Below are 14615 nucleotides of genomic sequence, written 5' to 3'. Positions count from 1 at the left end.
CGATTCTGCTAAACTACAAGCACAATTCCTGCTTTACACTGAAATAGCAGTTCTAAAACACACTTTTTTCAAAACACGACACACAATTTTCTGCATTTGGCACAATTTTCATGAAGAAAATCTCTTGTTTTCACAAGGAACACACTGTCATTCAAAATTCTAAGTTAGTTGCCCTACTATGCACACTGACTCATCACACGGGCAAACACCTGTCACACTGTCTTACAATTAGCAATCAGAGCTTTAGCATAAAAGGGCAACAGGTGAGCTCTTCTCTTTTGGAGCAATGGATGCCAACATTGAAAACAGAGGCAGAGCCAGAGGAGTGAGAGTAAGGACGAGGACGAGGTCCGTAATCTCTGATGAGGTCCGAGCCACTTTGGTTGACCATGTGCTCAACCACGGTCTAACAATGAGGGAAGCTGGGCAAAGAGTACAGCCAAATTTGAGCAGGTACACTGTAGCATCCATCATCCAGACTTTCTGAAATGAGAATAGGTAAGAAATCTACCCTCACTCGAAAACTGCAGTATTGCGTATCAGTACAGTACTCAATGAGTACAGTAGTACAGCATTGCCTGTGGACTGTTCTGTAAGACTGTAAAAATAAAGTATGTTCCAAGTATTTGGGAAATGTATTCCTACTTTGTATTCCTAAACAGTATTTACAGTATTTTACTATCTGTATTGCAGAACTGAAAGATTACCAGCTGAAACTGAAATCATGAACACGGTCCTAGAAAATAACACCATAACATTACAGCAAATACAAAGAAGAATAAGAGAGAACAATGAGATATTTCAAAATATTGATCAGGTAAGCTCATCAACACTGGACCGTGTCTTGCGCAGAAATAGTCTGAGGATGAAGCAGAGTCAAAGAATTGCGATTTAACTATGTGCAAGTAAGCCCTGTACAATCCCACAAGTGATGCATCCTCTCAACACTGTATGAATTATACATATTTCAGTGCTGTAATCATAACGATTGTGCTTCACAATAGTGAACACTCTATGTCTATTTCTGATATTGTCATGTGTGTTTCCTTGAGCTAGAGGTGGCTGCAGTGGAGCACCAGTTCATCTTCTTTGATGAGGTTGGATTCAACCTCATCAATGAAGATGAAGGAGAGGAAGGAATATCATTGGCCAGCATCACAATGTGCGCAGCAATTACCCAACACAGCATCATCCATCACCATGCTACCCTTGGCCCCTACAACACTGCCCATCTGATCACATTCCTGGACACCCTACACAACAAACTCATTCCACAAGATCAGACAGACGGCCAAAAGCAGCTCGGGGACGTTGTCAATTGGGACAACGTAAATTTCCACCGGGCTGCTCTGGTTCATGACTGGTTCACTGCCCACCCACGCTTTTCAATTGTTTATCTCCCTCCATATTCTCCATTCCTCAATCCTCTTAAGGAATTTTTTTCTGCCCGGAGATGGAAAGTGTATGACCTAAATCCACAAATGCGTATATCCCTTCTCCAAGCTATGGAAGTTGCATGTGGCAATATAACAGTTGATGCTTTTCACGGCTGGATTTGCCATGCTAGATGATATTTCCCCCACTGCTTGGCCAGGGAAAACATTGCTTGTGATGTGGATGAGGTGCTGTGGCCAGTCCAAGACAGAAGAGAGAATGCAGCATAGTTTTTTTTTTTTTTACTGTAAGTGTATACAGTAAATTCTTCTTTTTTGTATGTAGACCCCTGTATGCTCACCTTTGTGTTGGTCGGGATGTACAATGTGTACATTGTTTTTGTGGGGAAAATAAAATATATTTGTTACCGTGTATTTGTGTGTTCTGAGTATAAAAACAACATTCTCAAATATTTTACAGCACACTTATGTATGTACTGTCTGTAGTAAGGGTAACACTGAACAAAAAGGCCTAAGTCACTATGATGAATGGCGAAGTGTTTTCCATTAATCATAGTGTTTTACATTGAGCACATCAGTATTCAACTGGTTCTTATAATGTCTATTCATATGATGGTTTTGTGTGTGTCATCTGAGAACAAACTATAATTTTAAGAAGACATACCATTGTTTTGAATGTAGAGTTTCATTTTGCAGGAGAATTCGAGGGTTTTGCCCATTGTGTGTGTGTGTGGGGGGTTTTTTTTTTATTTGTGTGTACAGTTCTGAGATAATGAGGCATGCTTTCAGAAAATGTGTGTAAACAATTGAGAAAAACTGTAATAACGCGTAACGCCTGAAAGCACGGCCCTTAAATCAACAGCCTGCAAGAGCCACACTTATTTTTAGACACCCACAAACCACCAGCCAAATCAACAGCACTGCAGTGTCTAACATTCAGTGTTAACAGCACATCATAGCATCACACGTTACTCTGACAGGAATGTAATCTTTAGAAAAGCAGTTCTTATTAAATTTGTGTCCAATAAACTCTTTTAAAATGCAAAAACAAACAATCAAACAAAAAAACATAAAACTTGTTAAACAAACTTCAGTTTAAGAAAAAAATTACAGCTCTAGTGTCACTTCCTCATGAGGGGTAGCGATGCTCTACTCCCTCTTAGTGGTGACATTACTTTAACAATAAAATCAAATTGAGCTTGTTAACTTCCTATTGTGTGTGTGTGTGTGTGTTCAGCTGTATTTTTTCCTACTTATAATAACGATCAGTGCATGAATCAAACTGTAAAGTAGCCTCTACATATAGGATGATTGCAAGAGGCAAAGATACTGAGTGAAACTGTGAGAGGGACGTGTTTGTGTTTTAAAACCAAAGGGAGTTCAGTTGCTTTGCTTTGGCCTCCAACAGCAGCAGCTGGAGTTGCAGCTGTAGGCAGTGCACATGGGGTAAGTATGCCTTTCTGGTTATCTTCGTACAGGCTCTGGAAGATGCTTCTGAGCAGTTTCATGATCTTGTCCTAGATTCAGCCAAGTGGTTTTACTTCCTAAATCTAACTATACTGGGACAGAAAACTGAAGATAATATAAAGGAGAAGTAAACATCCAGGTAACAGGCTTTTGTGGCAGAAAGCCCGAGAGGAAAGCTAGTCAGAGAGCGTGTCGTCTGTGAACATCAGAGCCCACAGAGACTCCGGCCTGACCTCAACTGTCAGCCTGTGCATCACCACTGGAAACAAGAAGGGGCTCAGAGCTGGCCCCTCATTTCATCACTCACTACCTCACATCTCACCACTGTCTCATAAATATCCTGCACCACCCTCACATATGTCTCTGCCTCTCCTGACTCCTTCATTTAGTACCACAGTTCCTCTCTTGGCACTCTATCATATACTTTATCTAGATCCACAAAGACACGGTGAAGCTCCTTCTGACCTTCTCTATACTTCTCCATCTATACTCAAAGCAAAAATAGCATCTGCTGTCCTCTTTCTTGGCATAAAGCCAAACTGCTGCTCACTGATCGTGACCGCTCAGCTTTTTCCCATAGCTTCAATGACATGGTTCATCAGCTTGATCCCTCTGTATTTTATGATAATAATAATCAATCCTGATTTTTTTTTTTTTTTTAAAAAAAAGCACAATTTATAGTATAACTCACCACTAGGTGGAAAACATTAAATCACACTCATTATATTAGAATTATATTTATTATTTCTTCAATATGTTTATTTACTAGATGATATCAAAGCTTGGTTGGCCTTGAACCTTTTACATTTTAATGAAAGGAAAACAGAAGTGATGGTGTTGGGACCCAGTGAGTCCTCCTCTGCTGATTTGGGACCCTTGGAGGTTTATTTTAAACCTGCTATTACTGATCTTGGTTTGAAGTTGGACAGTGATTTTAAATTGGACAGCCAAAGACCTAGTATTAAATTATATGTTTTTAAACTTGAAAGAGTTCCTTTTTTATATGTTTCAGTGTACAGCACTTTGTGTCAGCAGTGGTTCTTTTAAAGTGCTTTTATAAATAAAGATGGTATGGTATTATACTGTATGTAAAATGAATCAGTTAACATATCTGTACTGAAAGTGTAAACATACCAAAGGAAAACAGATCTCTGCGTAAAATGAATGTTGACCAGTTAGCATCAGTTACAACAGTTAACAGCTCCTCTCTCTAGCATCTGAAATTAATACATTTTCTATATCTCTATATATTACAGTTCTAGGATGTATTTAGTGGGAGAGACTTTTTTTGACAGAGCAAAATTAAATAAGTTGAAAGTGCATAAATGGATGTGGGGCAAGTCTTTCAATATCCATCCATCCATCCATCCATCCATCCATCCATCCCCTTCTGCTTATCCTGCTCAGGGCTGCGACAGGCAGGGTACACCCTGTACAGGTCACCAGCCTGTCGCAGGGCTAACACAGACAGACAGACAACCTTTCACACTCACCTTCACAGCTATGGGCAATTTAGAATCACCAATTAACCTAACGCACTAATTGCACTAGTTTTTAAATGGCAGCGCACTCTAGTGGCCTGGAAAATAACGGCATGTGAATCTACTCATGACCCAGCCAGCGCCAGCCTCCTCTACACTCAAACCGAATCGGTCGTTTTGGCACACTTTTAAAGAGTTCCAGTTTGCCAAACTAACAAGGTTAAACAAATATTTAAGGAAACAAGGTTAAAAAACAAATAACAGAACATCAGATCTATGGGAACTGCAAAACATTTAAAGTTAGAGAAGAGAGGAAGAGGTTGTTTCGGTTCACCTTTAGAAACTTACACTTTGCCCACATTTGAAGGCCAAAATAAACCATGTGCTAAAATGAATGACAAGCAACAAACACGTCCACACATTACTTAATAAATCTGATTCCTCCCTGAAATCACCTGCTTTACCTGCTTTTTTGGCATCCAAATGTTTGAGCATGTCTGCGCGGCCTCAAGTTAAACGTTTGACGTGTTTAGTGATGCTGGGGGAAAAAAAACAGTAAATGGCTCCCTCTGGTGGTAGGATGGGGATTCTGGCTGGATTAGAAATAAACGTAGAAGCTCAGCTAGTTGTTTTCATATTATAACGGTTTTAAAAATTGCATGAGTTCCCGTGTCTAATTAGTTATATAATTTGCAAGATCCGTCTCATTTTCTATTTAAAATTAATTATGTTCTCGTTTATCTGCAATTCAGAGTTATTTGGGTTTGCCAAGACAAACAACCAATTCCTGGCATTAACGCAGTGAGTTGCTAAACACTGGAAACGACAGGCTTTGTGACATTAATGTTTTACTTGAATCTGAGACATTTGCTCCCACAACAGCGGACGAGTTCACTCATGGATACGTTTAATTGGAAAGTGCGATGGGCCTCTTGTATCATCTGGTAAGTGTGTTAGAAATCCTGAGGTTCATCTGTCTGCTAAAATCATTTTTGTCACAGTTTTTTCACTTTTGATCAGAAAATTTCAAACATGTACTTGCTAATAGTGCAAAAATACTTCCAAGTGTTTTAGATTGATAATCTGTAATGTTGTACTTCAGATGAACTGTTTTATAATTTGAAATAATGAATCATTAATCAGTCGATATGCCATTTATATATAATCTTGATATTAATATGTTGCTTCCACAGCAGTGTGGATTGTCCCTCTGTGTTTGTTCTTCTCTGTTTGTATCAACTTTGGACCGGCAGATCAGATGACCACAGGCTGATAAACAGATCAAACTCTTTCTTTTCACGCACCCTTCCAGGTTTCTGTACGTGTCCCTGTGTGACTGCTCACCACTGCCGGACTCAGAGCTACAGATGTACGGGGAGGTCCATTCCCCTGAGTATCCTCAGCCTTACCCTCCCAACCTGCAGGAGCAGTGGGACCTCACTGTGCCTGAGGGCTACCAGATTCGACTCACCTTCACGCACCTGGACATCGAAGCTTCAGCAAACTGCTACTACGACTCACTTACAGTCAGATCCATATTTCAACACATATACAGAATTACCCTAAAAAACAAACAGAGTATTACCGTAGAGCTTAAGTTAAAAAAATGAATATGATTCAAGAGCAACTTTTAACAATCTGATTCAAGCTTGCGTAACTTGACCTGCTTAACCACCAGAGGTAGACAAAAGCAACAGATAGCAATAGCTTGTCTGAAGGCTTCTGCTATGACAGGCACCAACAACCATCTACTAGGTTTCAGATCACTAAATAAGGGGAGCCCAGTTTTTAGATTAGATTAGATTAGATTCAACTTTATTGTCATTGTACGCAAGTATACAACGAAAAGTATATTCCAGAACACCCATCCAAGAAGAATACAAACAACAGCGACAAACATAGGAGATAAGTGTTCCGTGGCCTTGCTGCCGTTACAGGCGCTGCCATTTAAGAGATAAGAGGGAAACAAAGTGAAACAATAGGGCAGGTGAGGGAAAAAAATTATCTCATAATTATCTCATAAAAGGTTGTGTATGTGCATAGTAAGCACATAAGGCATATAGCATGGGAGCAGTAGGGTAGGGAGGGGCAGGGATGGAGCCAGCGGAGGCCGGGGCGGTGGGGGTCGGGCTACTGTGAGGCTGAGTCAAACTCCCCTCCTCGGCTAACAGTTCTGATAAGAGGTGGGAAAATGTTCATTAACAGCTAGGTCAGGGGAGATCAGTCCAACAGAGATCAGAAAAAGACAGGACGGCCGGGATGATGGAGCACAGAATTTAAAATGCTGTCAGATGTTTTGCCACTGCACCATTATGTCCAGTTTGATGCAGATTTAATATAATTTAACATAGCATGGATCCTATACAGCCAGCAATCGCAGCTGATAGCTCAGCTGATACTGGCAAATCTCATATGGGGTATACTATATCGACTGCTCTGGCCCAACTGCAAGCCACTTTACAACCCACCTCCTCCATTTCAGTCTATTTCTGACTTAACAAATGTCATTGCCCATTGTCATTGATGGCTTCTCTATTGTGTGAAGGGGTCACGTTGCTGCTCTCCAGGTCCCAGAACAGAGCCACACCACCAAATTTTAATTACTGTGAAATAATAACCAGCTAAAGGGGTCCTAACAAACCAAGCTCATGTAGAAAACAGCTTGTCATGTGGTGACTATCCTGGACTAATTCCCATGTTAGACATATGAATGAAGAAACCATGAACTGAATGTAAATCTTCAACTTCTGGCTTTTGCCTTGTGCTCTACATGTGCTCATTATAGACAATTGAACACCAAGGTCAAATTTATGTTTTCATAACATTATTTTCCATGGTACGATTTTATCCTTTCTTTGACCCTTCAGGTTTTCTACAAAAAGAAGGTCCTCGGCAAGTTTTGTGGCAATGAAAATTCTGCTGATGGGTATCACCCAGGCAACCAGCTCATCTTGTCTCCAGGCAACAGTCTCACCCTCGTATTTCAATCAGACAAAAACAACCCAGAGCGCCACCAGAATGTAGGCTTTTCCGCTCAGTACCAGGCGATAGGTAGTTCCTCCTCTTCTTCTGGCACTTCCTTCTTTCTTTTTTTCCTCCTGCACTATCTCCCGCTAACTTAATGACTTCTCATTATTAGACATAGATGAATGTTCTGCACCACAGCCTGGAGATGGCTCTGGTCCACTCTGCTCTCAGATCTGCCTCAACACCCTTGGTTCATATCTCTGTTCCTGTCATCATGGTTATGAACTTCGCTCAGACCAGCACACCTGTGTGTGTGAGTATAATGAAGATGCTTACAATGAATGTGCACTCAAACTACCAAAGTGGAGTCTGCTGGGAGAACTTAGCTCCGTTTCACAAGCACATACATAAAAATGGGATCTCAAGAATTAAGGTTAAGATTAACAATAGAATTACACATAAGAGGAGAAGAGGGTGAGACTGGGTTTGTTGGAGGTAGCCGGGTCATCAGATAGCTCTGATAGGTTATAATCAGTTTAGGATGATGCTCAAAATTTATTGTGCTCTTTCTTTTAGGCTGGATTTAAAGCTGTGTTACAAGTCTCCTAATTATCACCAAAGGCAAAGTTTTAAACAATTCAATGTCTTCATTGAGGAATAAAGCTTTCTTATTTTTTTCCCATCTCCCCCATGCCCAGTATCCTGTGGCGGTGGTATATTTGATGAGCCAGAGGGGCATCTGTTCAGTCCAGGATACCCTAATCACCCACCTCATGCCATGTCCTGTCAGTATATTATTTCTGTAGAGCAGGGTTTCACTATTTCTCTAAACTTTACTGACAACTTCCACATTGAGAGCATGGACACCCCAGAGGGGCCAAAATGTCTCCATCACTGGTTGCAGGTAATGGCAAGTAGTTTTATCCTACCTAGATTTATCCCAATCACAGGAAATAAATGTGCCTCTGAGTTGTCATACAACAAATAATCTGTGTACTACTCCTTCCTTAAAAGGTGACCGTCTCAGACCAACAGCCCATGAAGCTATGCGGCAGAACAAGCCCAGGCCTGATAGACACAAACTCAAACTTGGTCAAGCTGGAGTACCACATTGATCATGAAGGACAGAGCAATGGCTGGAGTCTGGACTACAGGACACACAGTGAGAGAGACTAGTAACAAGTTATTGAGGAATTAAGATTCTCTTAATTGTCCTTCAGGGTTTAAGTCCCAGTGTAAAATATACTGCTCAAAAAAAAAATGTTTAAAATCAGTGTATAGCATCAAGTCAATTAAAGTTCTGTGATATTGGTCTGGTCAGTTAAGTAGCTGAAGAGGTTATTAATCAGTTTCAGTTGAGTTGGTGTTAATGAAATTAAGAACGGGTGCACTAGAGGTGCAACAATGAGTCAACAGGAATGGTTTTACAGGTGGGGGCCACTGACCTCATCTTTTCTGATTGTTTTTTCACTAGTTTAGCCTTTGGCAAGGGTCAGTGTCACTCCTGGTAGCATGAGGCAATACCTGGACTCTACAGAGGTTGCACAGGAAGACCAACTCCTTCAGGATGACACATCAAGACGTGCCATTGCCACAATGTTTGCTGTGTCTCCCAGCACAGTCTCAAGGGCATGGGGGAGATTCCTGGAGACAGGCAGTTACTCTAGGAGAGCTGGACAGGACTGTAGAAGGTCCTTAACCCATCAGCACCGGATCTGATCTTATGTGCAAGGAGGAACAGGATGAGCACTACCAGAGCCCTACAAAATGACCCCCAGCAGGCCACTGGTGTGAATGTCTCTGACCAAACTATCAGAAAGAGACTTCATTAGCATGACCTGAGGGTTCAGTGTCCTCTAGCAGGCCCTGTGCTCACTGTCTGACACCATGGAGCCTGATTGGCATTTGCCACAGAATACCAGAATTGACAGGTCCACCACTGGCACCCTGTGCTTTTCACAAAAGAGAGCAGGTTCACCCTGGGCACATGTAGCAGATGTGAAAGGATATGGAGAAGATTGGGAGAATGTTATGCTGCCTGTAACAGCATTCAGCATGACCAGTTTGGTGGTGGGTCAGTGATGCTCTGGGGATGCATATCCATGGAGGGACGCACATATCTCTGCAGTCTAGGCAACAGCACTCTGACTGCCATTAGGTATCAAGATGAAACCCTTGGACCCATTACCAGACCCCCACACCGGTGCAGTGGGTCCTGGGTTCCTCCTGGTGTATGGCAATGCCTGGCCTCATGCAGGCAGTTCCTGGAGAATGAAGGAATTGATACCATTGACTGGTCCCCATGCTTGCCTGACCTAAATTGAACAGAACAACTCCATCTGACAGCTCCAGGTTGCACCTCAGGCTGTCCAGGAGCTCAGTGATGCCCTGGTCCAGATGTGGGAGAAGATCCACCAGGATGCCATTCATCGTCTCATTAAGAGCATGCTTGAATGTTGCTTCAGTGTTATCAGGCATGCATACAAGCACTGAGTACCATTTTGAGTCGCTGCAATGAAATTTTGTCAAAATGGACTAGCCTGCCAAACCCCTTTTTCCCTTTTTTTTTTCAGGGTGTCTTTGAATTGAGCCCTCAGTAGATTGGTCATTTTAATTTTCATCAAACGTTGTGACATCCTTTCATTTCTAACACATTATCCTGTCCATATTAGTATAAATATCCAGCATGATTTTTTCCCCATTGAGATCTGATGTATTTTTGAAGTGTTCCTTTAATCTTTTTTTTTTTTTTTTTTTGAGACGCTTATATATGCTTGTTTGTTCTTGGTGTTTCCAGGAGTGAAGTGTCCATTCCCTGGTAGTATAGTTAAAGGCAGGGTTACTCCTGTATTGAGTGAATATCTCTACAGAGACTACATCTATGCACGCTGTGATCAAGGATACAAGTTGATGATGGTTGGATTAAACTTTATTTTGAAGAATGTCACAGAATAATTATTTACTGGTTATTGTTCATAATGTAGAACTGGTTAACGTGTTATCTGTGCCCCTCTTTTATCTGTCAGAATGGTCAAGAGGTGGAGCGTTTCTCCACCATTTGCCAAAGCAACGGGCAGTGGCACCTTCCACTGCCAGAATGCCACAGTAGGTTATCTTTGAGCATTTCAAAGTCAACAATTCAATTAAACAAAGTCTTCATCAGCCATTCTGTGTTCACAAACAAATTTTATATTCTTGTTTTGTTCCTGTGCAGTTATTGACTGTGGAGAACCTGAACCTTTACTGAATGGAGGATTTAACTTCCTGTCTGGGTTTCAGAATCAGTATCTTTCTGTTGTTCAGTATCGCTGCAATGAACCCTTTTACCATCTCTTTGGAAATGCAAATGGTAAGATATTAATATATATATTGCACATATTATGTACAGTTTTTAATTCCTACTATTCATTACTTAACTTTTGCACACTCTTGAAACTTTGAGATGCATTCATTTTAGTATCCCATGATTACCAGGCTGCATGAACTATAATGTGCAGTTTTCATTTAGTTGAACTATTATGATATACAGTATACTGTTAAGATATAAAACTTAAACAAGATTTAAATGCTAAGATTCTTTTGACTGGAAACATTTAATAAAATAAAATAATAGTAACAATAATAATAATAATGAAAATAAGTATTTAGTTCTGTGGAAAAGTTGGATTACTAAAAGTAGATGGTTTTAAAAGATAGTGTTTTATTCGTTTTTATCAGTTTTCTTCAGAGCAGTAGAAAGAAAAAAAATCAATATCAAAGCGATTAGTTGTGGTCAGACATCTACTTGACGCGTTGTATGAACCACGCTCACACACTGTGTGCTGATACACCATCAACAACACATTACATCACTACAACAAGGGGAGAATTTAAACTTAACATAAATCCCTTTAAATCCCTGCAAAGGCTTTTCCCCCAAGTTGTAATAAAACATAAAATAAAATAAAGGTAAAGTCACATTGTTTCTTTGGCTCCTCAGTTAACTTCACCTGTGAAGCAGACAGAAAATGGAGATCAACCCATGACATTATTGTCCAGCCAGTTTGCTTGCCAGGTATATATTTTCATCCTGCAAAACCCGATGGAGATGATTTTTTTTTTTTTTGTTTAACAGTAAATTGATGTGTGCTTTATATGCATATGTTTCTATCCAATTCAGTCTGTGGCCAGCCAACAAATGATATCAATGTGTATCAGAGGATCATTGGAGGCAGAGACGCTCCAGAGAATACAATCCCCTGGCAGGTGCTACTGAGTGTAGATGGAGCTAGGGGAGGAGGCATGGTGATTGGAGAACGCTGGATTATGACAGCAGCTCATAATGTAGTAAATAAGGGACAAACAGTATCACATGTAATTTTACAGGTAAGCAGTCAACTGTAGGCATCACTTTCCATGATCACTGTCTCATTGTGATTCCCTTTATAATTATTTCCTTTTATAATGTTGGCTTGCAGATTTTCATGGGACACAATGATGTAGATACCCTGATAGACTCTCCTTTGAATGCTACATCAGTCCATGTTCACCCTGAATACAACAACCCCAACAATTTGAACTACAACAATGACATTGCCTTGATCAAACTGCAGGATACAATCACATTCAGCTCATCTGTAATGCCGTTGTGTTTGCCAGCAGAGGGTGCTACATATGACACTGGGGTGATGGGGTAAACAAACAACTATCAGACATAATTTCATAATGATTCCATAATCTAGTTAATGTCATTTCCACTTTAGTCTTTGAAATGGCTGAAAATCTGATGTTGCATTTAAGTGTTCTTTGTGTTTGGTAATCACTTTAAGTCAACAAGCCATTTTCTTCTAGCTTGCAGGTTAGTAAAATTTCACTGGGTTCACAATGAATGTGTTTTGTTCCTTTTTAGGCTGGTATCCGGCTTTGGCATTGCAGACGATGGCAGTAAGCGGCTCCTAACAAATAAATTGAAATATGTGCCTCTCCCAGTGGTGGACCAGGAGACATGCAGGAATTCAATCACTTCAGTGAAGAGAACAAGCGGCAACATCCCAGACCTGACAAATAACATGTTCTGTGCTGGAATCCCTGAAGGTGGAAAGGACTCTTGTCAAGGTGACAGTGGAAGCCCCTTCACTCTGACTGAAAATGGGCGACACTGGGCTGCTGGGATTGTCAGCTGGGGAGTTGAGTGTGGACGGCGGGGAACATATGGAGTCTACACCAGAGTAGTTAACTACCTGGACTGGATCAAGAAGACCATGCAGGAGAACTAAAAGTTACAATAATTCAGTACAAGATGTAAATATATAATACAAAAATGTCCACATTAAAATTAGAAGTAATTTAGCTTTTTCTTGGAATGATGATTGTAATTTTTTTGTCTGTGTTGTTTTAAAAAAAGCTATAAATTTGGACAAACAGCCAAAAATTGAGTGTATGTCAGAGAATTGTCTTTAAATCCCTGCAAAGGCTTTTCCCCCAAGTTGTAATAAACAGGATTAATGCAGATCTGCATGTGTTTTTTCTTGTCAAGTCAAGTCAAGTCAAGTTTATTTATAAAGCACATTTAAAACAACGACGTTGACCAAAGTGCTGTACAAGATCTGTAACCCCAAGGACTATACTAAATAAAAATAAAAATATATAAATAAATAAATAAAATAATAAAATAAAAATAAATAAATAAAAACATTAAGAACAATAAATAACATAAGAAAATTAAAAATTAAAACGTTTAAAACAAGTACCATAAAATACCATAAAACAATCATCTAAAAGGAGGTAGCACTGCAGCCAAATGCCAAGGAAAAGAAATGTGTTTTTAATAGAGATTTAAATGTGTGTATCGTCTGAGCTGTGCGAATATGGAGAGGTAGATCGTTCCATAGCTTTGGTGCTGCTGCTGCAAAAGCTCGATCACCTCTCTGTTTTAGTCTAGTTTTAGGCCTCTGTAAGAGCAGCTGGTTCGATGACCTCAGAGCTCTTACAGGGGTGTGACAGTGAAGCAGCTCAGACAGATACAAAGGTGCCAGTCCGTTTAAGGCTTTAAAAGTAAGCAATAAAATCTTAAAATCGATTCTAAAACGGACAGGGAGCCAGTGAAGGGATGACAGGACTGGGGTAATGTGTTCATGCTTTTTTAAACCGGTTAAAAGACGAGCTGCCGCATTCTGGACTACCTGCAGGCGGCGCACAGATGATTGATCTATGCCAAAGTACAGAGAATTACAGTAGTCCAGGCGGGAAGTAATAAAAGCATGAATAACTTTTTCCAGGTCCTGCTGTGGGAGATAAGGTTTTACCTTGGCAATAACTCTGAGTTGGTAAAAACTGATTTTGGTAACAGCACTTACTTGCTTCTCCATTTTAAAACTACTATCTAAAATGACACCCAGATTTTTCACAGCATCACGACAGTGAGGAGCCAAATGACTCGGAGTGCCAGAGGAGTAGCTTGAGGGGTCAAATTTACCAAAGCATATGACCTCGGTTTTGCTTTCATTAAGTTTTAGGAAATTGTTTCTCATCCAGGACTTGATGTCACTTAGACAGTTCAGCAGGGGTTCCCATGGATCTCTGCTGTTCAGTTTGATGGGCATATACACCTGGATGTCGTCAGGAAAACAGTGGAAACAAATATTATGTTTCCTAAAAATCGACCCTAGAGGCAACATATACAATGAGAAAAGAATTGGGCCCAGAATGGACCCCTGAGGCACTCCACAAGAAAGCTTTGCTGTGGTAGAAAAACAGTCTCCTAGATGGACAGAGAAACTTCTATCAGTAAGATAAGGTCTGAACCAAGTCAGAACCGTGCCTTTAATGCCAATTTCATGTTCTAGGCGGGATAGAAGGATCTCGTGGTCCACAGTGTCAAAGGCAGCTGACAGGTCTAGAAGTACTAAAACTGCAGGACTACCAGAGTCCACAGTTAAAAGCAGATCGTTAAAAACTCTTAAAAGAGCTGTCTCTGTGCTGTGACGCATTCTAAAACCTGACTGAAACTTTTCCCACATTCCATGTTCACTTAAAAATGCTTGAAGTTGCTTAAAAACAACTTTTTCAAGAACCTTGGATAAAAATGGTAATTTAGAAATTGGTCTGTAATTTGAAAGAACATCAGGGTCAAGGTTCTTCTTCTTGATTAGAGGCTGTACAACTGCATGTTTAAAGGCAGCTGGAACACAACCAGATGCAAGCGCACTGTTAATCAGAGCGAGGATAGTTGGTCCCAACTATCCTCGCTCTGAACTTCTTGTATCTCAGATTATTCAAATATCTCCTGTTTTTAAAATGATAACAAGATCAGTGCTCATTTCATCTC

The 14615-nt window shown here is 40.4% G+C and overlaps 1 protein-coding gene across 1 annotated transcript; it reads left to right on the top strand.

Moving 5' to 3' along the window:
- Positions 1-5176: 5176 nt before the first annotated feature.
- LOC115794499 (complement C1r subcomponent-like) lies at positions 5177-12797 on the top strand. The gene is made up of 13 exons (XM_030750045.1): positions 5177-5286; positions 5655-5868; positions 7210-7393; positions 7482-7622; positions 8008-8213; positions 8324-8471; positions 10107-10225; positions 10336-10414; positions 10524-10658; positions 11289-11363; positions 11469-11674; positions 11767-11981; positions 12198-12797. Exons 1-13 carry the CDS (start codon positions 5186-5188, stop codon positions 12562-12564), a joined length of 2190 nt encoding a protein of 729 aa, XP_030605905.1. The 5' UTR covers positions 5177-5185; the 3' UTR covers positions 12565-12797.
- Positions 12798-14615: the final 1818 nt, after the last annotated feature.

Source organism: Archocentrus centrarchus, chromosome 16 (assembly GCF_007364275.1).
Source record: "Archocentrus centrarchus isolate MPI-CPG fArcCen1 chromosome 16, fArcCen1, whole genome shotgun sequence".
NCBI lineage: Eukaryota > Metazoa > Chordata > Actinopteri > Cichliformes > Cichlidae > Archocentrus > Archocentrus centrarchus.
This window is presented reverse-complemented; position numbering and strand designations above follow the sequence as displayed.